General features: G+C 39.0%; 2 protein-coding genes across 3 annotated transcripts; both read left to right on the top strand.

Moving 5' to 3' along the window:
* Positions 1 to 2,738: 2,738 nt before the first annotated feature.
* Positions 2,739 to 7,991, top strand: LOC121881848 (cysteine-rich venom protein ophanin-like). Of its 2 annotated transcripts, XM_042389592.1 has the most exons (8): positions 2,739 to 2,989; positions 3,112 to 3,219; positions 4,623 to 4,694; positions 4,879 to 4,969; positions 5,771 to 5,913; positions 6,079 to 6,173; positions 6,744 to 6,826; positions 7,686 to 7,991. In XM_042389592.1, the coding sequence occupies exons 1-8, from the start codon at positions 2,939 to 2,941 to the stop codon at positions 7,811 to 7,813; spliced, it is 771 nt and encodes a 256-aa protein (XP_042245526.1). In that variant the 5' UTR covers positions 2,739 to 2,938; the 3' UTR covers positions 7,814 to 7,991. The 2 variants fall into 2 exon arrangements, with proteins under 2 accessions (XP_042245526.1, XP_042245527.1); XM_042389593.1 differs by lacking the exons at positions 2,739 to 2,989; positions 3,112 to 3,219 and adding an exon at positions 3,333 to 3,406 and having other exon boundaries at positions 4,594 to 4,694.
* Positions 7,992 to 17,091: 9,100 nt separating this feature from the next.
* LOC121882798 (cysteine-rich venom protein TEL1-like) lies at positions 17,092 to 20,071 on the top strand. The gene is made up of 8 exons (XM_042391243.1): positions 17,092 to 17,169; positions 17,333 to 17,357; positions 17,472 to 17,578; positions 17,841 to 17,931; positions 18,402 to 18,544; positions 18,710 to 18,804; positions 19,115 to 19,197; positions 19,830 to 20,071. The coding sequence occupies exons 1-8, from the start codon at positions 17,092 to 17,094 to the stop codon at positions 19,955 to 19,957; spliced, it is 750 nt and encodes a 249-aa protein (XP_042247177.1). The 3' UTR covers positions 19,958 to 20,071.
* The last annotated feature ends 3,794 nt before the right edge of the window (positions 20,072 to 23,865 follow it).

Genomic DNA, 23,865 nt, shown 5'->3' on the forward strand with positions numbered 1-23,865 from the left:
CGAAGAAATGAGGACAAGGGATCAAGGCTTTCCGCATGAGACACAAATAACGACATTAATTTTTTCAGCATTTAACTGCTAAAAATGATTAGTCAACCTATTTTAATGGCATTTAGGCAAGTATGTCAAATAGACCATAGGAATCAAAGAGATGTATAACTGCATATCAGTTTCAGAGATCAGAGATTTTTTAAAATGTCATAAATTTTGACAACCAGAAACATAATAGTCCTTAGTGGAATATTATGGTTAATTCTGTGGATGGAAAGGAACGTTTTGGTGAAACTCACATTGCCTAGAAAATAAGAAAAAAAAGCTGTGGGAAAATCTTCAAAGCAAATCAAACTGTATTCTGTATTGCTTGTTAGTTTTAGACTGTTGTTCAGTATATTCTTCAATATAAAAATATTTTGTCATCATCGAGAAGAGTAAAATTCCTCCAGCAGGTTTATATAAAATGATGAAGGCAGCTTTTACAGGAACTCGCAATGTAATGAGAAAAGCCTTTTGTAAATATGTCCGTGCTCCCAATGTTAGTTTAACTTTTTAATGTTACTTGTTTGAGGTTATCAAGGTTTGATTTAGATAGCATGTCCACTTTTCTTTCTAATAATCCACACCTTCTCTTCATAACCTTGTCCCTAGAAGGAGAACATAGAACATACCATACAGCTCAGAAGAAGAGCCCAGACACAACATAAACACAGAGCTGCAACTTTCAAAATATCATTGAAGATATTTCACAGGTGTCACGCTGATTAAATGCTATCTTGTTCTTTGAAAACTAGAATTTCCATCCTCAACAAGAGTAAAATCCCCTGGCAGGTTTACATACAATGATGAGGGCAGCTTTAGCAGGACCTTGCAATGTAATGTAAACAAAATAATAAGCTGGAGTACCTCAGGGCTCTGCCCTTGGCCCCATTTTTATGGAATAGTCTCCCTGCTGACATCAGACAGTCTGACTCTGTTTAGTCCTTTAAATCTAAACTCATCTTTTTGCCTTCGCCTTCAATTAGTTGCTTTTAATTGATTACTTCATGGCCTTGAACTTGTTACCATTATTCTCCCTGCGGGTTGGTCAGTCTCAATCTCAATGAATTTATCATGCTTTACTAATTAAAAATCTTGTCTGTCCTGTGGATGAACTTAACGGTTATTGCAACCGTTCTTATAACCATTGCATATCTCTGAATGATGTCTTGCCTCACCCTCTCTCCTGTGTGAATGATGTCCTGTCTCTCTCTCTCTCTCTCCTGTGTGAATGATGTCCTGTCTCTCTCCTGTGTGAATGATGTCCTGTCTCTCTCTCTCCTGTGTGAATGATGTCCTGTCTCTCTCTCTCCTGTGTGAATGATGTCCTGTCTCTCTCTCTCCTACGTGAATGATGTCCTGTCTCTCTCTCCTGTGTGATTGATGTCCTGTCTCTCTCTCCTGTGTGAATGATGTCCTGTCTCTCTCTCTCTCTCTCTCCTGTGTGAATAATGTCCTGTCTCTCTCTCCTGTGTGAATGATGTCCTGACTCTCTCTCTCTCTCTCCTGTGTGAATGATGTCCTATGTCTCTCTCCTGTGTGAATGATGTCCTGTCTCTCTCTCCTGTGTGAATGATGTCCTGTCTCTCTCTCTCCTGTGTGAATGATGTCCTGTCTCTCTCTCTCCTGTGTGAATGATGTCCTGTCTCTCTCTCTCCTACGTGAATGATGTCCTGTCTCTCTCTCCTGTGTGAGTGATGTCCTGTCTCTCTCTCCTGTGTGAATGATGTCCTGTCTCTCTCCTGTGTGAATGATGTCCTGTCTCTCTCTCTCTCTCTCCTGTGTGAATAATGTCCTGTCTCTCTCTCCTGTGTGAATGATGTCCTGTCTCTCTCTCTCTCTCTCCTGTGTGAATGATGTCCTATGTCTCTCTCCTGTGTGAATGATGTCCTTTCTCTCTCCTGTGTGAATGATGTCCTGTCTCTCTCTCCTGTGTGAATGATGTCCTGTCTCTCTCTCTCCTGTGTGAATGATGTCCTCTCTCTCTCTCTCCTGTGTGAATGATGTCCTGTCTCTCTCTCTCCTACGTGAATGATGTCCTGTCTCTCTCTCCTGTGTGAGTGATGTCCTGTCTCTCTCTCCTGTGTGAATGATGTCCTGTCTCTTTCTCTCCTATATGAACAATGTCCTGTCTCTCTCTTTCTCCTGTGTGAATGATATCCTCATCTCTCTCTATACATTGTATGTGTGATTTCTTGTCTCTCCTACCTCTGTGTGTGTGAATGGTGTGATGTAAGTTTCCCTGTGTGTGTGTGTGCAATCTGTCCTCTTCCCAGGTCTCTGGTGATGGAGGTTGCGTGGCTCAGGTCCTACCTGTTTTTGGCAGCACCTGGAAGTTGCTCAAAGTCCTCCTGAACAGATTCTTCATATCAGTCCATCTATAATTTTGTCATCCTGTCTGTATTTCTGTTATTTTGCCTTTGTGGTCTATTCTGTACAACATTTATTGCACATCTGTCCGTCTTGAGAGAGGGATCCCTCCTCTGTTGTTCTTCCTGAGGTTTCTTCCAGTTTGTTCCCCATTAAAGGTCTTTTTTGGGGGGAGTTTTTCCTTATTCGAATCGAGGGTCTAAGGATAGAGGATGTTGTATTGCTGTACAGATTGTAAAGCCCCTTGAGGCAAATTTGTGATTTGTGATATTGGGTAAGACAAATAAAATTGACTTGACTTGACTTAAATGTCAAGGACACTAACAGAGAAAAGGGTTTGTAAATCTTATCAGTGCTCCAAATGTTAGTTTAGCTTTTTAATGCTACTTGTTTGATGTTATCAAGGTTTGATTTAGATAGCACATCCACTCTATGTAATAATCTACACCTTCTCCTCATAACCTTGTCCCCAGAAGGAGAGCACAGAACATACCATACGGCCCGTTATCACGAAGAGCCCAGATGTACAACATAAATGCAGAGTTGCAACTCAATATATCATCAAGGACGTTACACAGGTGTCACGGTGACTAAATGCTATCTTCAGCTTGGTTGTTCTTTGATAAGTAGGGTGCCCTTGAGTTTGTGTGTTTATTTATCACGTGTCAGTGTGGTCCTGTGTATATAAATGACACCTGTGGCTCTCAGAGGTTCACAGTCCTGGATTCAACCACGGCCATGTACACTTTTACCTTCCTCTGTGCCTTCGGCTTCTTTGCTGCTCTTCAGGTGCCTTGCACCTTGGCAGATGATTCAGTAAGTAAAAAAGAAACGTCTTCTCTAATGTGCAGTTAAATTGTTGAGACATATTCATGAAGTGGGTTTGTTTTGTTATTTATAAAATCTAGCTTTTTCCTCAATAGATATTTGTTCATTTGTGGTTTTAATGTGCGGAATCTAACGTGTGTTTTCTCTCCTTTCTGAACATCAAACCTGAAAACCGGTGAGTGTTTGTAATTAGGGACCGAGCCCAAAAGGCAGAGGACTACTGTAAAACAGTGGTCCTCACCTAAAGGCGAGGACCCAATTGTTTTTCGTGTGTTTCTTTCTTTCTTTCTTTCTTTATTATTATGCCACTTTAAACCCTAAATTTGACTCCCTAAACATGCTCAAAAACTCACCAAATTTGGCACGCACATCAGGTCTGGTGAAAAATTTGATAAAATGTAAAAATTAACCCCTAAAGTGCCAAAATGTGCTCTCTATGCTGAAAAAAAGTTGTTAAAAACTTTGTAATAACTAGAACGGTTTGGATTTTATAAGCCCTCAAAGTTGCAGTGCCACCTCACACCTTACAATGTAAAACAATGGGGAGGCAATCTATGGGCATGAACTTTGTGTCAAACAGAGGCTTCTGATGTCTAAACTATAAGTCTGACCACTTTCAAACCTGTATCAATGGATTTGCCACGAAATTTCCTACCATAAAATATGATTTTTAATGTAAGATTTGGCCAAAGTAATGGGATTTATGAGTAGATTTCACAAAAAGCATACTCTAAAATCCTCCTCTCCAACTGCTCCTGGTGATGTCACTCCCTCAGTGCTGTGTGGACTATGTGGAAGCAGTAAATGTTCAAAAAGGTGTGGGTTTGCTCACACTCTCCATTCAAATATATGAGTATTTTTCTGTGTCCAGCTGCACTTACTTATTGTCTCTTCACACCTGACAGTACACATGTCAATCAAACTTTGACCAGGTCATGTGGGTTAAAAGTCTTTACTTTTCTAAAAATAGACTTGATGAAAATTAGGAAATTAATTTGTTTTACACACAAACTCATCAAGAGTTTTCAATTTACTAATTGAAAGGGAATGGGCCCAAAACTTGCATGACTTTGATGACATAGGTGTGAGCAAGACAGACATGTCTCACCTTGCAGAAAATTCATCTTGTCAATCAAACTTTCAAAATAAAAGCACACCACACTTGTAAGAAATATTTCTCATTTTTAAAAAGCAAAATGATCTGATCCCGATGGGCCAGAGTGCGAGGTCCCGACCAACGCTGCTTGCACCTTTAATTATTATTAATCTTCAGTAAGTTCATTCTGACATACTAAGCAGCTTCTGTTTCTTACCAAACTTCATATACTCTCCTTTATTTCTGATTTCCTTGTGTTTATTTAGGCACCATCCTGGCTTCTTCCTCTGACCAGACTGAGATTGTGAACAAACATAACGACTTGAGGAGAAATGTTCAGCCTACTGCTAGCAACATGCTGAAAATGGTAAAATTATGCTAATGCCTTAAGATCTGGAAGTTGGTGAAAAGATTTTATTCTGCGCTTGAACTGTCACTTGATTCAGCTTATTAGTCCTTGGTCTGATATGGCACATGATCCCTCATGCAGCATATCAGTAGTGGTCTACATGTGCTGATTTAACAGCCATTCTGTCCTCTGCTCCCCACAGTCCTGGAACAATGAGGCTCAAGCCAATGCTCAGAGATGGGCCAACACCTGCTCCATGAGACACAGCCCTGAGAGCTCCAGACAGATCAGCAGTACGTTCCTTATTACATCTCTCTTTTTAAACCTTGCAAAAAATTGGCCACACTGTCACATTAATTCACAGGTTTGATTGATATGGATATTTTACCATTTTCATGCCAGAAATTGCAAGGAATGTTTTTTGAAGCATTTTATTGATGTGAGATAATCTGAAACAGTATCATGTGACATTAAATCTCTACACTGAAGTCCAGACTAACGAAATTACTTAAGCTTAGCAGCTCTTTAAGGCACCGTGTCCACCGTATTTATTTAATGGCAGGACAACTCAGGGAAACATTACAGTGAATAAATGAAATGTGCGATGAAAATAAAATGTCACGCAGGTTTTACAGACTGTTCTCATGTAGCTGTGGTCTGGGAGGGGCCTCCATCATATCAACAATGGATAACATAACTAGCCAGTGTCTGATATTTGATAAAAAATATCAACTCAGACATCAGACATAGACATATTGTACATGCAAGTCACCATGTTGGCCTTCAACCTAATCATATCATCTTTTAGAAAAAGAGAAAATAGTGGCTTCACAAATCAGATTGTACACGTGATTTATCTTCAGTTCTTCAAAAATGATCTCTTTCCAGTGAATTATTTTAAGACTGTTGATTGGAAGGAGTGATTAAGATTTATCCATTTGCCCCTCACATAAACTGGCCATATGTCCTCAGGGGCGAGACGATTTCCTGACATTCATATAGACCCGGTGCAGTGGGGAGGATAAACTTTGATGTGTGATCAGAGGACTGAAATATCTCTCTTACGCACTCCTTCTCCTCCTCTTTGACTGCAGCTAGTGGCTGCGGAGAGAACCTGTACATGTCCAGCTTCAAGAACACCTGGAGCAACGCCATCCAGTCCTGGTATGATGAGATTAAGGACTGGCGCTACGGAGTTGGATCTGTGAACGGAGGAGTGGTTGGACACTTCACACAGGTGCACTTTTATTCCACAACACTGTAGTACTGCCCATCATCATATGTCAGTTCTATTTGAATAAAAATGTGACTGCTTGAAAGATAAATTTTAAAAAACATAGTGATACACACATTAATGCCACTAGCTCCTGATGATTTCACATTTTATCACTTCTGTGTTCAGGTGGTTTGGTACAGGTCTAACCAGATTGGCTGTGCTGTGGCCTACTGTCCCAACTCCCAGTACAAGTACTTCTACGTCTGCCACTACTGCCCCCCGTAAGCACAAAACTTTTTTTTTTTTGCAAATCTTTTTACCATAAACATTTCAAGTATAGCATATTTTCTAAATGTTTAGATTATTGTTTATGTGTCCAAGATCTAAGTCCCATTATATCATCTCAAATATATTTGGGAATAATAAAATAATTATTTTATTATAATAAAATATATATATATATATATATATATATATATATATATATATATACATAATAAAATATAATATCTTTTTCTGATAAAAATGTTTGGTTTTTGTACATTTCACAATGTTATGGGCCACTCTAAGTGCTATTCTAATGCAAATAATGCTGAAAACATCATAGAAGCACTTTGCTGTTTATCTGTAATTCTTGAAAGATGAATACAAAAGTGGATGCAACATAAGAAATGTAACGCCTGTCTCAATGAGGAGAAAATGTGCAATTTGCATGTAATTTATCCTTATACAACTTACTCAGCAGTCATTAAAGTGCTTTTCCTCTCAGAGAATATCCATGACATGTTTGGGCTGATATCCAGCGTGAGTCTTTATGCTGTTAATATTTGATGCTCTGGCCTACATTACAGTGGAAACTACCAGTTGGCTCGCCCCTACAAGACAGGACCCACCTGCGGAGACTGCCCCAACGCTTGCGACAACAAACTGTGCAGTAAGTAGAAAATCTTTGTGCTGCAAAGGTGTGATCCAGTCATCCATTTTTGTGAATGAGTACAGTGGAATTAACATCAGCATGTACGCATTCTACATTAAATATCATTTTAACATATCACAGAAGCGGAGCTGAAGTGAAATTTAGATCATGAGATTTTTTGTTTTAGTTTAGTTGATGTTACAAGAAGGAGATTAAATTCACAGCATACACATAATCATCACACATCATACACAGCTACAAAATATCATATTACAAACAAACTAATATTGTAAATACCTAAAATATCATAAATAAAATCACCCCAAGTCAAACTAAACTATAAATATTGCATGCAAGTTAAAACTATATATGTAAAATCTGAATGGAGCCACCTTATTTTCATTAATTTATGACTTTGTTAGGAGAGCAGCACAGAAGTTTGGAAAGTCAGCTTGGCTAAATGTATTACTTTGTTCAGTATAAATAGATTTTTTAAGAAAGTACAGAGACAATTCAACTTCCTAATATTAGCTATCTATTCATGTCTTAACACTCGTCTTTTTTACTGGATCTCAACAGTGAGATGGGCTCCATCCACTGAAATTTAATTCAACCTGTGAGATAATTATGACCTCCAGAACATCTTCAAGAAGTAGATTTGTTGGACCTTAAAGGATAGGTTCACAATTTTTCAAGTCTGTCTTAAAACGACAGTCAGGTGCCCAAAACCTGACTATTGTTTTAAGACAAACAGACAGGTACCATTTGACTTGAAAAACTGTGAACAATCTGAATCTGAAATGCTTGTTTTTTTTTTGTTTATGCATCCTTTTTTCTCTATCTTCCATCTCTGTCTCTCTGTCTCTCTCTCTCTCAGCCAACCCCTGTCCTTACACTGACAAGTACACTAACTGTCCAGAGCTGAAGGAGCAGTGGGGCTGCAGCAACTCAGATGTGGCCTCTTCGTGTCCCGCCTCCTGCAAGTGCACCTCTCAGATTATTTAAATGTCTGTCCACACAGGCTCTGACTCATCAGTCAGTTTAAATAAAGATCTGCATCATACAAGATTTGGGTTCATTCTGTGTATCTTCTTACTCACCACCTCCAAAAATATGACCTCTTTCTGCAGTTAGGATATAAATAAGTACTTCCTTCTGGTTTAATACCTCAGGCTGCTTTATCTGTTCAGTAATCAGCAAAGATTAAAGAGGAAATTTACTTTGGCACACTGCCTCTCTGGACAAACACCTCCTGCAGGGGCAGGTGCTCTTGACTGTAGAATATATAAGGTGTAAACTCCCAAAGAGGAAGGAGAGCACAGTTGACAGGGTGGACTTGGCAGAAGTGGAGAGGAAAAGTGAATTCCACAGAGTTTCCCCAAACCTGAGCCAAGAAACATCCACAATTTGAGGCCACACCTGCCGGCCATGGCTAGTCATAAAAAACGACTGATGACAACATCTAATTATTTTGTCTTTATGTAATATTTAAAGTCCCCCTCCACTCAAAAATGTGTTCTTCTTCTTGTTCCTACAGTTGAATGTTTGAGCTTCTATGTGCAGGATGATATATGTGCAGAGTTTGAAACTAAGAGGCTGTTTACAGATTCATCTGCTGAAAGTGAAAAGTTTCTCTATGCGCTTTTAAAATCCCATTTTAAGGGGTGGGTTTAGGGGCATGATTTGTGGCAATCGTTTGGAAGCCAATTCTGCTTCAATATTCAACTTACACAAGTGTGATATGGAAACTTGAAGCCTGCAGTGCACAAACCCTGAGAATGGACTTTACAGTGAAGTAGGAGACATCTTGTGTCCAGCAGAAAAACTTTTGTGATGAAATGCAGTGGGGTCCAAAAGTCTGAGACCACATTGAAAATCTCTAATATTTTCATGTAAACCTGGAAATAATCAGAAAGTTCAAACATTTAAAAACACAAGACCACATGTAAATCAAATTTAAGCAAATTTGTGGCATTGACCAACTTAACTCCTTTGTACAGAAGGTCAGATTTCCTTGAGTTGTATCTCTTCCATTGTAGCATGTGTTCAGATGACACTCAGGTGGATTTGATCCACTCATCAGAGGCTTGTTCAAGTAACTCAACTTGCAGCCAGTGTTCACCTGTTATAATTATGAATGTGCCTCAAGTTTCCAGCAGATCATTGCTTACTAAGTAATGTTGTGATAGTGGGAAACATGGCATCAGAACTAAGTGAAAGTGTCAGAAGTCACATTGTAATTCTAAGCAAAAAGGGTCTTTCTCAGTGTCAAATCATCGCTAGACTAAAGGTCTCTAGGGGGGCAGTGCATGAAACTCTAAAACACTTTGCAGAAACTGGATCAGTTGTATCCAGATCATGATCAGGCAAACTAAAAGTGACCACACCATCAGACGATCAATACATCAAGCTTAGTTCCCTGAGAGATAGAAAAGCAAAAGTACTGTCTTGTAGTGGTCTCAGAGGATGAGTAGCAGTTTCTAAACCACTTCTCAGGAAGAGAAACAAGGCATACTTGGGGCAGGCTAAGAAATACCAGCATTTCACAGTGGATGACTGGAAAAAAGTCATATTCACTGATCAATCCAAGTTTGAGATTTATGGCAGTAACAGAAGGTTGCATGTAAGGAGACAAACAGGAGAGAGAATGATACCACAGTGTATCAAACCGACAGTGAAACATGGTGGTGAGAATATTCAAGTCTGGGCGTGTTTTGCCTACTCTGGAGTTGGACATGTACACTGAATTGATCACACCCTCACCCAGGAGAAGTACCACTCCATTGTACAGAGACATGCTATACCCTCTGGTTTGCATCTTTGTGGAGAAGGATTCATACTGCAGCAAGATAATGACCCGAAACACACCTCAAAGCTTTGCAAGAACTACTTGAAGAACAAAGAATACCAAGGAGTCCTGACTGTCATGAACAGTCACCTGACCTTTAACCCCACTGAACATTTATGGGGGCACATTGTCAAATCATGCTGGGATAACATGGGTCATCATGCATGCTGTCTTTAACGCAAAAGGCGGTGTTACAAACCTGGCCCGGGACTTGCATCAAATGTGAGTCCACAAGCTAATGAAGAGTGAAAAAGACATTAATTAAACTAAGCATAACAACTTATAATGAAATATGGCAATGTAACACATCAGCGGTGTAAAGTCTGTGTGGATGAATTAAGTGTTGGTTGTAGAAGTAAAGAGAAATAACACCAAAAGAAAACCAATCTAAAGTGAAGGCCATTCGGAGAGCATCCTTGCTGCTCAGCAAAAATGGAGAAACTAGTAGGACAACAGCCCTTTATATCCTTAGGCCACTTCCTCCTCAGGTGCAGTTGATCAACTCTGACAGACCTCTTAACACTGGCACTCCTGGAAGACAGACAACAGGTTTGTAACTGGAGAGAACTATGGAAAGGTAAATAGGAGAGAGAAAGAGAGAGGGCCATCACATCCCCTCCCATAAGGATGAAAAGGGTGCCTCAAATGCAATAGAAAACTCACGTCATTCAAAAAATATAAAGACATTTTAATAACCTTAGACTGTTACTATAACAATCAATTTGCCCTTCAAATCACTCACTCTATCCACTCCTACTCAGCAACTTTGGTACCTAGAAGAAGCAAATTCAGAGGAGGAGGAGGAGAGGAGCAGTTTAACAGAAAAATGAACAATTACTATATAAAACAGACCTTTAAGGAGGCAGTGCACATGACAGAACATCAGTCATGACATTCTCAGGACCTTTTATATGGCAAATGTCTAGGTTGAATGGCTGAAGAAAAAGACAAAAACGCATAAGAAACTGATTTGGATTCTGTAGAGAATGTAAGAATGTCAAGGGGTTGTGGTCAGTATAGACCACAAGGGGTTTACCTCCAACACAGACATAAACCTCAAGTGGATCAAGGCCCAAATAAGAGCCAAGGCCTCCTTCTCCACAATGGAATAATTCAACTGGCAAGAGTTAAATTTCTGGGTGACTGACTGGGTGATTAATACCATCAGTACCAGTCTGCAAGAGTACAGCTCCAGCTCCCAGCATCTACTTGTAACTGGAACAATTCACTGAGATGGGGAGCTACCAGGACTGGAGCAGATGAAATTAGACTTTTTACATTTTCAAAAGCACATTGACACTGAGGGGACCAGTCAAACCATTAAACTCAACAGGTTAGTAAGAAGTGCAACTACCATGGAGGAATTTCTGCAAAACCCTCAGGAGTACCCCACCATGCTTTTCTTTCTTAGTGGTGGGAGGTGGGAACAGATCGATTGAACTTGTGCTCTAACTTTTTTAACCGAGGCCAATAAAATGAATGGAAAATCTTGTCATATGTCTTTTTGATCCCCAAATGCCCAGCCAACATGTCATGAGCAGTTCTCAAAATCCCAGCTCTAAGTTTAGTTGGAACCAAGCGAGTAGCTCCCGGTCTGAAAAGTTAAGCTAATGTGGAAGTGCCTTAAACCTGCATTCTTTTTAATGGCCAGCAGGGGGCAACTCCACTGGTTGCAAAAAGAAGTCCAATTGTATGGATGTCTAAAATGAAAATGACCCTACTTCCCACTTGGTCTCAATCGCTAGTTTCAAGTCTTATATATTTTGAGTATAATTAGAGTAAAATAGACGATAAAGCAGGGTATGCTTTAGGGCGTGGCTAGCTAGATTGACAAGATGCTACCACGACGACAACATTGATTACGTAACATAACCATGGCGTAACCCCAGATTCACAGAGTATAGGCGTAGCTGCCGCTATTTCACAGAGTGTTTTAAGTTCATGAAAGTTAATTGTAATATTTTGGTTGCCTAAAATAGTCTTGTTTGGCGTTTGGTTGTGATAAAACACCCTCGAAGGAATCGTCTGTTCAGTTTTTCCGGTAAGTACATTTTGTGGTTGTGTGTTACTTCTGGCTCCAAAAATCAAAGATGACAACGGTCAAATCGCCAACTAGAGGCTTTAAAATGATAGTCCATAAACCAATGGGTGACATCACAGTGACTATGTCCATATTTTTTTAAGTCTATAGTAAGGGAGTGAATCTGCCCAACACGGCCGTGAATTAGCTCATTCCCCAGAGTAACTTGCACTCCATCAACCAGTAGAGCAGGCCGCACTCCTAGAGTCACCTCCCTTTTAACCAGATCTGAAAATAAAACAACCTTATGCAAGGGAACAGTTAACATGAAGATCATGTTCCTTTTCCCGACCCAGACATGCAGATGGAAGGCCGGTCCCACTCCAGCAACGACTGATTGGTGTTGCACATTTCAATAAATGTGTATTTATAAGATTTGCTTATGCTTTTTAATGACAAATATTACGTATTAAATCCTGAATGTCAGTGGAAAGAGTAAGTCATCTCTATCATACAGCTAAAAACTATTACGCATCTATCACATTTTTTAAACCTTGTGGTCAAACATCTGGTGATGCCTTTTAAACTGTTGATGAGAAGATTTGTTGGGATTCAAGCTCTGTCTTCTCATGCACAGTGCACAACCTGGTCCAGCCTGTCTGGCTCGCCTAGAGGGAAGCTGTAAACAGACAATTAAGTTAACAAATATAACTGTTGGGTTATCTACTACTTCACATACTTCCTTACATGCAAATAAGAAAACAAACTAACGTTATTTACTCAACAAGTGTTGTCCAACCCTTTCCATAATCTGAAATATTGTTGTGTTTTGTGAAATGTCAAGGAGACACACATGAAATAGATAATTGGAGACATATCACACTGACAAATGCAGATTATAAAATATTTGCAAAATAGTTATGAATAGACTTAATGATGCCCTAGCAAACGTAATTGAAAAAGAACAGACGTGCAAGGGAAGGTTGATGTGGGACAATTTAGCCACACTGAGAGATTTAATCTGTAATACTAAATTCTTCATTATAGGTCTGGATCAAAAGAAAACCTTTGATTTTATATCTTGAGAATATCTGTGGGAGGTGTTAAAAGCGTATGGGTTTAAGAAGGATTTTATTAATGTAGTTAAGCTGATGCATGCACAATCTACAGTTCAGATTAATGTTAATGGAGTTTTTAACAGAAAATTTTGAAATTAACAGAGGTGTCAAACAAGGTTTCTCTTTATCAGCTGCCCTCTATACTTTAGCTATAAATCCACTTTTTAAGAGAATTAAAGATAACGACAGGTTGAGTGGAAACAGAACCAGTAGCCGGGAGCAGGTGGTTGTTTTAGCATATGCTAATGTTATACTGTTTTAGTGTTATACTTAAAAACCAAAATGAACTTGACATAGTAAAGGAACAACTACAGCTATATGAAGATGTATCAGGTGCAAAACTAAACTACAACAAAACAGAAGCAGTCTGTTTTGGAGGGGAAGACGCACAACCCTTGATTAATGTCCACGAAAGCAATGATTTTAGGTGTACAGATAAGTTATAAAAACTGCTATGAAAAAAATGGACTAGCAAGGAAAAAATAATACTCATGACATATTCATCTGCTACGACAGCCGCTTCAGTCAAACTTATAGCATTTCTGTCACTCAAATGAAGGTAGCCATGCATTTAGAAAGAGTTTCTTTAAACTGCTCCAACAAGACTAGCTCATGTAACTCTTCAAAAATATGAACTTCAGAGGCCAGCCACCATCGACCAAAAAGAGCGGAAACTCAGGGGCAAACTCTACATAGGTCTGTTTCTCATGTCTTTGCACCTCTGAATTTCTGCTGATAAGCCTCAAGTACTAATTCACAGGCTTTTAAAACTGCAGTTTTTAACTTTTTACTTGAGATAGTTTTCATTGTCTTTTATAGGCAAAGCAGAATAAGCTTCCTGAGCCTTCCCAGTCAACATACACTGTAGCAGCAGGGTCTGCTCACAAGCACTCCACTTCCTCTTTTTAGCCAACCTCTAAAACAACAAGAAAGATGTATCTGGATCCTTTTCTGAAAATTTAGGAACCAATTGCAAGCAACCAGACACATCAAAATTTGAAGAACTGCCCCCACCAGGGTCCAGTTCTTTTACTGCTGAGGGATCAAGGATCTTACTCCTTGATCAGATCCAGCTTATAATGCTCTAAAAGCTGACAGCCTTACATAGCGGCACATTGTATTTTAGCCTCTCAATTTCAACAGCTTGTTCCTTGCACAAACAGCCTGTTTTTGTTCGAGAGTCTTTTCCTCATTTTCCAATTCATGTTTGTACTGCAGAGTTAAAGGCTTTTGCTGCTCAAAAGTCAGAGCTTCCCCAACCTACAGGCCTCACAAAGACTGCTCTGAAGGACTGACCTGAGGAATAACTACACCTTGAGTGTCAGTGCACTTTACCCCAGCAGACAAAACCCCCAACTGAACCAAGCTTTCCTTTACTACACCCAAGATATGGTCTTCACGCCCCTGACTAGGGATTTCAATTTCAAAATGTTAACTGAGCAACTGATCCTTAGTGCAGGTATCTTATAGACCCTCACTTGGATTCTGCACAAATTCCTCCAGAGCAGACATGATCACACCATGAAAACCCAAGGCTACGATACAAAACACTAAGTCAACCTGTAACCTAGAGACACTGCCTACAAAAGTTTACCCCCAAACCCAGCATGACAACCAGCACGTGGAACATCTTTTCCCCTGGCTATCTACCCGGAAAACTAGCTGACAGTCTCAACCCTAGTCTTCATGCAATAGTTTCTGTGGGTGATTTATACACAGAATCCAATGATCCAGCCACGTAACAAGCATGCCGGTGACCCACCTAGGCAGTCATGGAGGTGTACCCTCAGCAAAAATGATCTGGCCACACTAATGCACAAAAATAACAAACTAAAAAAACAAGCAACAAGTCCACGAATGGATGTTGTTTCTAATACCTCTAGGAAGAGTAGTTCCACTAACTGGCCGTCTCTAAACCACACCAGATCAGAGGCAAACACAAAACTTTCAGACAAAGCTGTTTCTCAGGCACTTAGCCACCAACCCTATGGTATGGCCAAAACTATGAGCCTGAACCTCAATCCACACTAAACTGAAAACACTCTCACCACTCTTTAACTATGTGTGGGACTCTCGCCAATACTAATGCTTGCTTTAGGCTACAGCTGCAAAGATACACAGAAAACAATAAAAACGATTACTATCTCCATACTTACCATAGTAGATGATCCCTGAGGATATACATAACCCTCTAGCTGTATACCATGCACTAGATTCAACTTTTCACTCAAATTGTTACGCTGATATTATCATTTGTAATGAAAAAAAAATAGTATAACATTATGAAACAAATGCAAAATAGAAGTATCTTGACGAACAGTCTCAGACTTTTGGACCTCACTTATATTTGTATATTTCTAGATTTTGGAATTTTTAATCAGGGAGAAGGAGTAGATGTCATTTTAAGGATTTTAACAATATAATTTATCTTTTTTTGTGAAAAAACTATATCAGACATACATTATTATTCAAAGTATTTTTTATATACATCTTAAAACATGTCTGGAGGGGATCTTTAAGATTCCTGACCTCCTACTTCAACTGATTAACAATTAAGGACAATGAAAACAACCTTTGATTTCATCACGACACACTGATAAAACCTGTAAGTATATTTTGGAAGTAGTGGATGATGTTGAGGAGGAAAATTATTTTGGCGCACTGCCTCTCTGGATAAAAACATGTTACCTTTGACTGTACAGTATATATAACATATGACAGTCAATAAACAAAATCTAAGCTTAATCAAAAATTGCACTACTATATAATTAACATTTTTGAAAAAATGTGCTTTACTGTATGATGCTTTACTTTGAGAATAATCCGAGACATGACCCTTTAGTTTTCACATTATTATGTATAATAAGTCTATGTAATAACTTTTTATCTCAAGAGTCTAGAAACCAAACATAACATAACAAAATAGACAACCAACACTGTAAACGGGAAGCCACATAACATGAAGAACATGTAACTAAACAAAAATATAATAAACTTAACTGTCAAACCTTTGTGAATATAGGTATGGACTTGTTTTGTGTATAAATATCTGGAGAAATATGTGTGTTATAGAATTTGTAGTATTCATGCAGTTTACAGTGAGCGGGAAATATCTTGTTATGCTGAGCGTCATTATTTGGTCTAATGTTATAACATTTTGTAATTTTAGGTTTAGTGTATTTTTTATGTGAAATTTAAAGTGTCAGGTCAGATATGTCGACTATATTCTATATTACCTCTTTTACTCTTCAGTCTAAACTCTTCAGTCCAGCGAATATTGTTGTCCATTGGTTCATTCAGCTCGTCACCGGGTCAGTGTGTAAATATTTAGCAACAGATAATCCCTGTCTGAAAAAGTTTGTGTGGTGCAGACATTTTTTAGTGTTTTAGTGTTGTGTAAGTCTCTAAGTAAATAAGTAAACTAAGTAAACTCTTCCGTTATAACTGTAGGCTAAGTTTGATTTTATGAGCAGTGGTGCAAACGTCCTCAGAAGCTTTGCAGCAGAATTATAGACTATTTGTAATTGTTAAAACAGGTGAAAGGAGAGTTACAATAGTCTAGACAAGATGAAATAAAAGTGTGAATGATCACGTACATCATTTCTGTGATTTCATTTCTGAGTGTTGATATAACAAGGAATCAAGGCTTTCCTTCACCATAGGAACACAAGACACAAATAAAGACATCAATTTTATCAGCATTTAACTGCAGAAAATGATCGGTCAACCTATTTTAATAGCATTTAGGCAAGCATAGGGGTAAAAGAGATGGATATAGGGTTTTTTTCTTTTCTTTTTTTTTTTAAATAACATAAATTTTGACATCCAGAAATATAATAGTCCTTAGTGGAATATTATGGTTAATTCTGTGGATGGAAAGGAACATTTTGGTGAAACTCACATTGCCTAGAAAATAAGAAAAAATAAAACTGTGGGAAAATCTTCAAGACACATCAAACTGTTTTCTGTATCGTTTGTTAGTTTTAGACTGTTGTTCCTCAATATAAAAATATTTTGTCAAGGAGAACATAAAGAGCATAATGTACACCCCATTATCACGAAGAACCCAGATGTACAACATAAACAGAGCTGCAATTTTATGATATTATATACAGGTGTCACGCTGACTAAATCTATCTTCAGCTTGTTTGCTCCTAAAAACTAGGATGCCCTTGAGTTTGTGTGTTTAGCCCTTAAGTTGTTTATTTCTGTCCGTTTTTTCCTCACGTGTCAGTGTGGTCCTGTCTATATAAATGACACCTGTGGCTCTCAGAGGTTAACAGTCCTGGGTTTGACCATGGCTACATACACTGTAACCTTCCTGTGTGCCTTTTTCCTCTTTGCTGCTCTTCAGGTGCCTTGCGGTGCCATCTTTGTAAGTATACAAGACACATATATGACATATTCATGAAGTGAGTTTGATTTTTTTGTGTAAAATCTAGCTTTTTCTCAATATACATTTGTTTATTTTTGTTTTTAACGTGCAAAATGCTAACCTGTATTTTCTTTCTCATTTCTGCACATCAAACCTGATGCAGGGTTGGTTTGGAGGGGATGAGAAACGTAAGTGTTTGTAATTATTATTCATCCTTAATATATTCATTCAGACATAGCAGCTTCTATTGTTTCCCAAACTTAACATAATCTCCTATATTTCTACCTTCCTTGTTTATTTAGCACCCAGCCGGCCCTCTTCCTCTTCCTCTGATGCAGATGAGATTGTTAACAAACATAATGAGCTGAGGAGAAGTGTTCAGCCTACTGCTAGCAACATGCTGAAAATGGTAACATTCTGCTAATGCATTAAATGCATTTCATAGTCTCGAAAGCACGGAAAGCTTCACTGGACATCTGTGAAAATATTCTGAACATGAACTTCATTGAGCTTATTTGTCCTTGATTTGATTTGATATGGCACACTCGTGTAGCATATCAATAAGAATAAAATGATGTTCCAGACAAGCACACAGCATTGAGATGATACGATGTATATAGTTGGTCTACATGTGATGATTTAATAGCTGTTCTGTCCTCTGCTCCTCACAGTCCTGGAGCAGTGAGGCTGCAGCCAATGCTCAAAGATGGGCCAAGACCTGCTCCATGAATCACAGCCCTAAAAGCTCTAGAAGGATCAGCAGTAAGTTACATTATTTTTACTTATTACACCTCTCTTTTTAAACGTAAAACTCAGCCACATCATCACTTTAACAGCTTTGACTGATATGGATATTTATTTGACCTTTTTATGCCAGAAATCACACAGAAACAGCATTTTTTTTCAAGCATTTTAATGTTGTGAGAGTGTAAAATCATCTGAAAAGGCATCCTGTTACATTAAAAATCCAAACTAATACAATTATCTAAGCTTAGCATCTCTTTAAGGCACCGTGTCCACCATATTTATTTAATGGCGGGAAAACTCAGGGAAAAAAATGAACTGTGCAATGAAAATTAAATGTCATGACAACTGTTACAGACTGTTTTCATGTAGCAGTGGTCAGGCAGGGGTTCCCAGCATATCAGAGATGGATGACATAACCAGCCAGTGTCCGATATTTATTTATAGAGTCTCCCTTAAGTGATCCTTCTCCTCCTCTTTGACTGCAGCTAGTGGCTGTGGTGAGAACCTGTACATGTCCAGCTGGAAGAACAGCTGGAGCAACGCCATCCAGGCCTGGTATGACGAGGTGAAGGACTGGCGCTACGGAGTTGGATCTGTGAACGGAGGAGTGGTTGGACACTACACACAGGTGCACTTTTATTCCACAACACTGTAGTACTGCCCATCATCATATGTCAGTTCTATTCAAATAAAAATGTGACTGCTTGAAAGATAAATTTAAAAAAACATAGTGATACACACATTAATGCCACTAGCTCCTGATGATTTCACATTTTATCACTTCTGTGCTCAGGTGGTTTGGTACAGGTCTAACAAGATTGGCTGTGCCATGGCCTACTGTCCCAACTCCCAGTACAAGTACTTCTACGTCTGCCAGTACTGCCCACCGTGAGCACAAAACTTTTTTTTCCATGATTTTTCCATGAAAATTGCAAGTCTTTCCTGAATGTTTACATGATTATTTCATGTTGATTAAGATATTAAGAAGCTATTCTAATGCAAATAATGCTGAAAACATCATTAGAAGCACTTTGTGGTTTACTTGTAATTATTGAAAGATGAATACACCTTACTCAGCTGCATTTAATAGTCATTCAAAAGTGCTTTTCCTCTTAGAGCATATCCGTGACATGTTTGGGCTGATATCCAGCGTGAGTCTTTATATTGTTAATATTTGATGCTCTGGCCTACATTACAGTGGAAACTACCAGTTGGCTCGCCCCTACAAGGCAGGACCCACCTGTGGAGACTGCCCCGACGCTTGCGAAGACAAACTGTGCAGTAAGTAGCAAATTAGCAAAGTGTGATCTTCTCATCCATTTTTTTAAATTAGATGGTTAGATTTTATAGTTTAGCTTATTTCCATTGTGGTTCCTGATGTAAAGTAAATACAAAGATATATGAGTCCAGGTGACATATGTAGTAGTGACATGATATTACCAACACACTAATATATAATTCAAATATCATTTCAAATAAAATCATTTCAAGTCAAATTTACAAGAATTACATGCAAGTTACAACTCGATTAGTTTAATGGAGCCACCACAGCTTCTCCAAGCACAGATGGAAAGAAAAAACCTATAAGTATCAACATTATTTAATTAATTTATGACCATGGTGTTTTGAATCTGTGTTAATTTACTACATATATAAATAGATTTTTTTCATAAAGTACAGATACCATTCAGTTCCTAATATTAGTTTCCTCTTGTCTTTCCACGTTACTTTTCTACTGGATCTTAATCTGATTAGTGAGAGAGGAAAACAATGCTTGGGCCTCATCCACTTTTTTAGATTTAACTCAACCTGTGAGATCATTTCTTCCTCCAGAACATCTTCAAGAAGTAAATTTGTAGGACCTTGACTCCAATCTGAATGGCAGGTCATTCATCTCTCTCTCTCTCTCTCAGCCAACCCCTGTCCTCACACCGACAAGTACTCTAACTGTCCAGAGCTGAAGGAGGAGTGGGGCTGCAGCAACTCAGATGTGGCCTCTTGGTGTCCCGCCTCCTGCAAGTGCACCTCTGAGATTATTTAAATGTCTGTCCACACAGGCTCTGACTCATCAGTCAATTTCAATAAAGATCTGCATCATATAAGATTTGGGTTCATTCTGTGTATCTTCTTACTCACCACCTCCCAAAATATGACCTCTTTCTGCAGTTAGGATATAAATAAGTATTTCCCTCTGGTTTAATACCTCAGGCTGCTTTATCTGTTCAGTAATCAGCAAAGATTAAAAAGGAAATTTACTTTGGCACGCTGCCTCTCTGGACAAACACCTCCTGCAGGGGCAGGTGCTCTTGACTGTAGAGTATATAAGGTGTAAACTCACAAAGAGGAAGGAGAGCACAGTTGACAGGGTGGACTTGGCAGAAGTGGAGAGGAAAAGTGAATTCCACAGAGTTTTCCCAAACCTGAGCCAAGAAACATCCACAATTTGGGGTCACGCCACACGCCATGGCTGCTAATAAAAAAAACAACTGGTGATAACATCCAGTCCTTTTGTCTTGATGGAATATATTCAAGATTTAAGAATCCTGACTTCCTACTTCATCTTATTAATGATTATGGACAATTAAAACACCCTTTAATTTCAACATGACACACTGATAAGACCTGTTAATACATTTTGGGAGTAGTGGATGATATATGCAATAATCCAAGCTGCCGGGACTCCACAGGAAGCTGAAAGGGTAACTTCCTTTTCAATATGACGGCAACCTGACCTTAAAATAGGTTATCGACAGATTAAATACATTACTTCTCATTTTGAAAGAAGCACGGAGCTACGTAACCAAAGCATATGATGAGCCTCTAAAACATTGTACAGTTAAAAAAAATCTCCCTCTTACCAAGTTATTTCAGTCTGGAATTGAATCCTTAAAGTTTTATTTTCTTATGAAAAGTGGGGGGAAAAAATCCTGTTGTCAGTGTAAACCAACTTGTTTCAAGATCAATGTTTTCATCATTGCAGTGCAGTGATGATGCCTTATTTTCTCTCGTTTCAAAAAACAAACACTAATTTCCAGAAAAGTACGAGTTGGTTTAGATTAAAAACAGGTTAAATATTCCTACTGCTCTACCAAATAAGTGTTTTAAAATTCAATCACTGACAGAAATGTTGTCATGAGATTGAGGTTTTTGTGGATTAAGCAGCCAAACACTTGATAAAGTAATTAAAATCAGCTTTACCTCAACCAATGGTGATAAAAATGTGCTCAGACATTAATGCATCAGTGATAATGATCCTATAATATATATGTATAACACAATGAAAGGGGCTATTTAACATAACAAGTACAGGACTTTTACTTCAACTTTAACTCTTAGTCTTCCTTTGGGAGTCCAGAAAAAGATGTTTGAAGTTGTCGTTATTGGTGGTGGAATTTTCCCTCCGTGACCTGCAGGATGCCCTTTGTCATGTCAGGCTGCAACTTGGCTTTTCTCAACGACATGTTTTTACTTTGTCTGCTCATATTAAAAAAAAAGAAGCTCCTACTTACCCACATCTGAGGTTGTGAGTGTGCCTCTCCTCAGGGGTCAACCACACATGTTCTGGCTGCACAGCAGGTTCCTGGTTCAAAAAAGGCTGTGTTTGTATGATTTAGCCTCATGCGGTCTACATTCGAGAAGCACAGATGGATCTGTGGGCTCGGCTGGTTGGAATTTATCCAAACTCGATCTGCTTAGTTTTTTTTTTTCTTTTCTCTCCTTTTTTCTTAGAAAGTGTTTCCATTCAGCTTTTACAGTAGAGGTTGTTTTCCTTTTTGCTCATAAAATAATCTGTTTCCACTTCCACTGAGATTTCCTATTGCCACATTGTTACACGCAATACTATTGTGTTGAAATTAGTTCCTTTTCCATATGATAACAAACCGCTTTCACTGAAAATAAACATGGGCTGAATTTCTATAACCTTGTACGCATGCCAGAAGAGACTCACTCTCCATACCATCACATATACATGTAACAGAGGTAAAGAAAACAAAACTGGTTTCTGCTCCATCACTGTCTACAATCCCCATGTGGCTGAGGAAGTTGACAGATAAGAGAACCACCTGAAGTGAGTGGACAGATGAGCTGGGAGGAGTGTTATTCCCCCAGCAGAGGGGAGATGGAGATGAGTTTTTCCTCTGCCAGTTGGTTCAGCGATAGCAGAGGTCCTCTGGCTTGGCTGAGCTCGATAAGACTGGCCATGCCATCCTGTGGGCCTTATCAACTCCAGCAGCGAGCCTCAGTCCCAGGGCCAGAAAATGTTTATGACTTTGGCGTCAGTTTGTCTTCCTGAACAGTAGGTTGTGTAATATGGGTAAAATTATCACCATGCTCTCAACTGTTAAAGCTGTTGTAGATTTTTATAAAAATAAACAATGTAACCAAGTGAAGCCTGCAAGTACCTGCTGCAACAATTGGCCTGCTCTGTAGTTACCTCATCTTAAGTCTCTCAGGCTGAGTTAAAAACAGATAGGACATGTTAACACAGCTTATTACAAATCAGCCAGACAGCCTTCTGCATGTCTGACCACAGAGAAAGTAATCAAGTGCAGATGATACATTTCCCACGCTATCTCTTTGAATTAAAGGATGTTAGAAATGAGGGAGATGAAGAGAAGTGTGAAAGACAGAAGAGACAAAGAGGGAAGGAACTGAGTTGGCGGAAACACAAAAGCACTTTTTCATAACGAGAAAAAAAGGCAGGAAGACACTTGGAGATCAGTTACATCAGTCTGTCCAGACCAAAGACATGTTCATTTAGTCTGAGCTGTTATCTCTCAGCATCACGGTCCCTTTGGACTAGAAACAGGATGCTGAAAAAAGGGAGCTCACTCCTTCTGAAAACTGACCAAAGATCTCAGGGCTCGGTGCACCAAACTGTACTTGATTCTTTGCATTAAACTGACTTTAAAAGCAAGATTAAATACCGCATGACGCTTAATCAACTAGCATTTGAAAATAATAGTTATGTTTGTGCTAAAACTGCCTGGAGAACCAGATGGGAGGGTTTCACTGCACTACAACAAATCAGAAATTGTTATGGTAGCATAAAATTACCAGAATACCTGTGGGAAGTGCAGCTCCTGCCCACTGAGTGCCACAGAAACATCCAAACATGCAACTGATGAAAGCAGAGCATGACGGTTGTGCAACTTCCTTCCCTTCATTGAGTGCTTTAAGATGCAGCGCAACAAAACATGCTAACAGGCTCCTCAGCTCGCCTCTTAAGCTTTCATCACACACAAGGAACATATGAACCACTGGAAACAGAACCCCTTAGTCGCACACCAAAGCAATGACAGATCACTTTCATCGATAAAGGTTTGAAGGAAGGAGAATTGCAGCCATAACGAACACTTTATTTTTAATCTGTATGTGGTAGCTGGTTCTATAGTAACCATATACTTCCCTATATTGTCCTGAGAAGCTCATAAACCATGGACTGGGTGCACAGTATGGGGCTTTTGTGTGTCCAGTGCTTCCTAAAGTGCCTATTAGTGTGACCATGGTTATTGTTTTACGGGTGAGCGTGCTGGCTACGAGTTCAACCAGTGGCCAAAGATTGAGCTCTCCCAGCACACTCAGCTAAAAAAGGCCTGGTTCACATCAGCCATTAGTACATGGGTGTTGTTCTTTCTCCAAGCCAGTGCCTGTTTGATAGCTCTTCTCACTCAAGAGTCAACTAGCAAATGTACATTATACAAACATTTGGAGAGGGGTCCCAAGCCTCCAGTGGAGGAAATGGTTAAAGTGGGTGTGGGTGTATCCCAAACACAATGTATGGCAAAACATTCATTTACACACAACCACAACTGTGAAAGAAAATAAAATCAAGAGCTGTCAAGTCAAGACATAATTTAAGAAGCTACATCCAAACTGTTTTTGTTCAAGGATAATAGAGGAGTAACGATACAGTCAAGGGTTTGTTAGAGTTCAGTAAAATACACA

Source organism: Thunnus maccoyii, chromosome 17, assembly GCF_910596095.1.
Source record: "Thunnus maccoyii chromosome 17, fThuMac1.1, whole genome shotgun sequence".
NCBI classification, from domain to species: Eukaryota; Metazoa; Chordata; class Actinopteri; order Scombriformes; family Scombridae; genus Thunnus; species Thunnus maccoyii.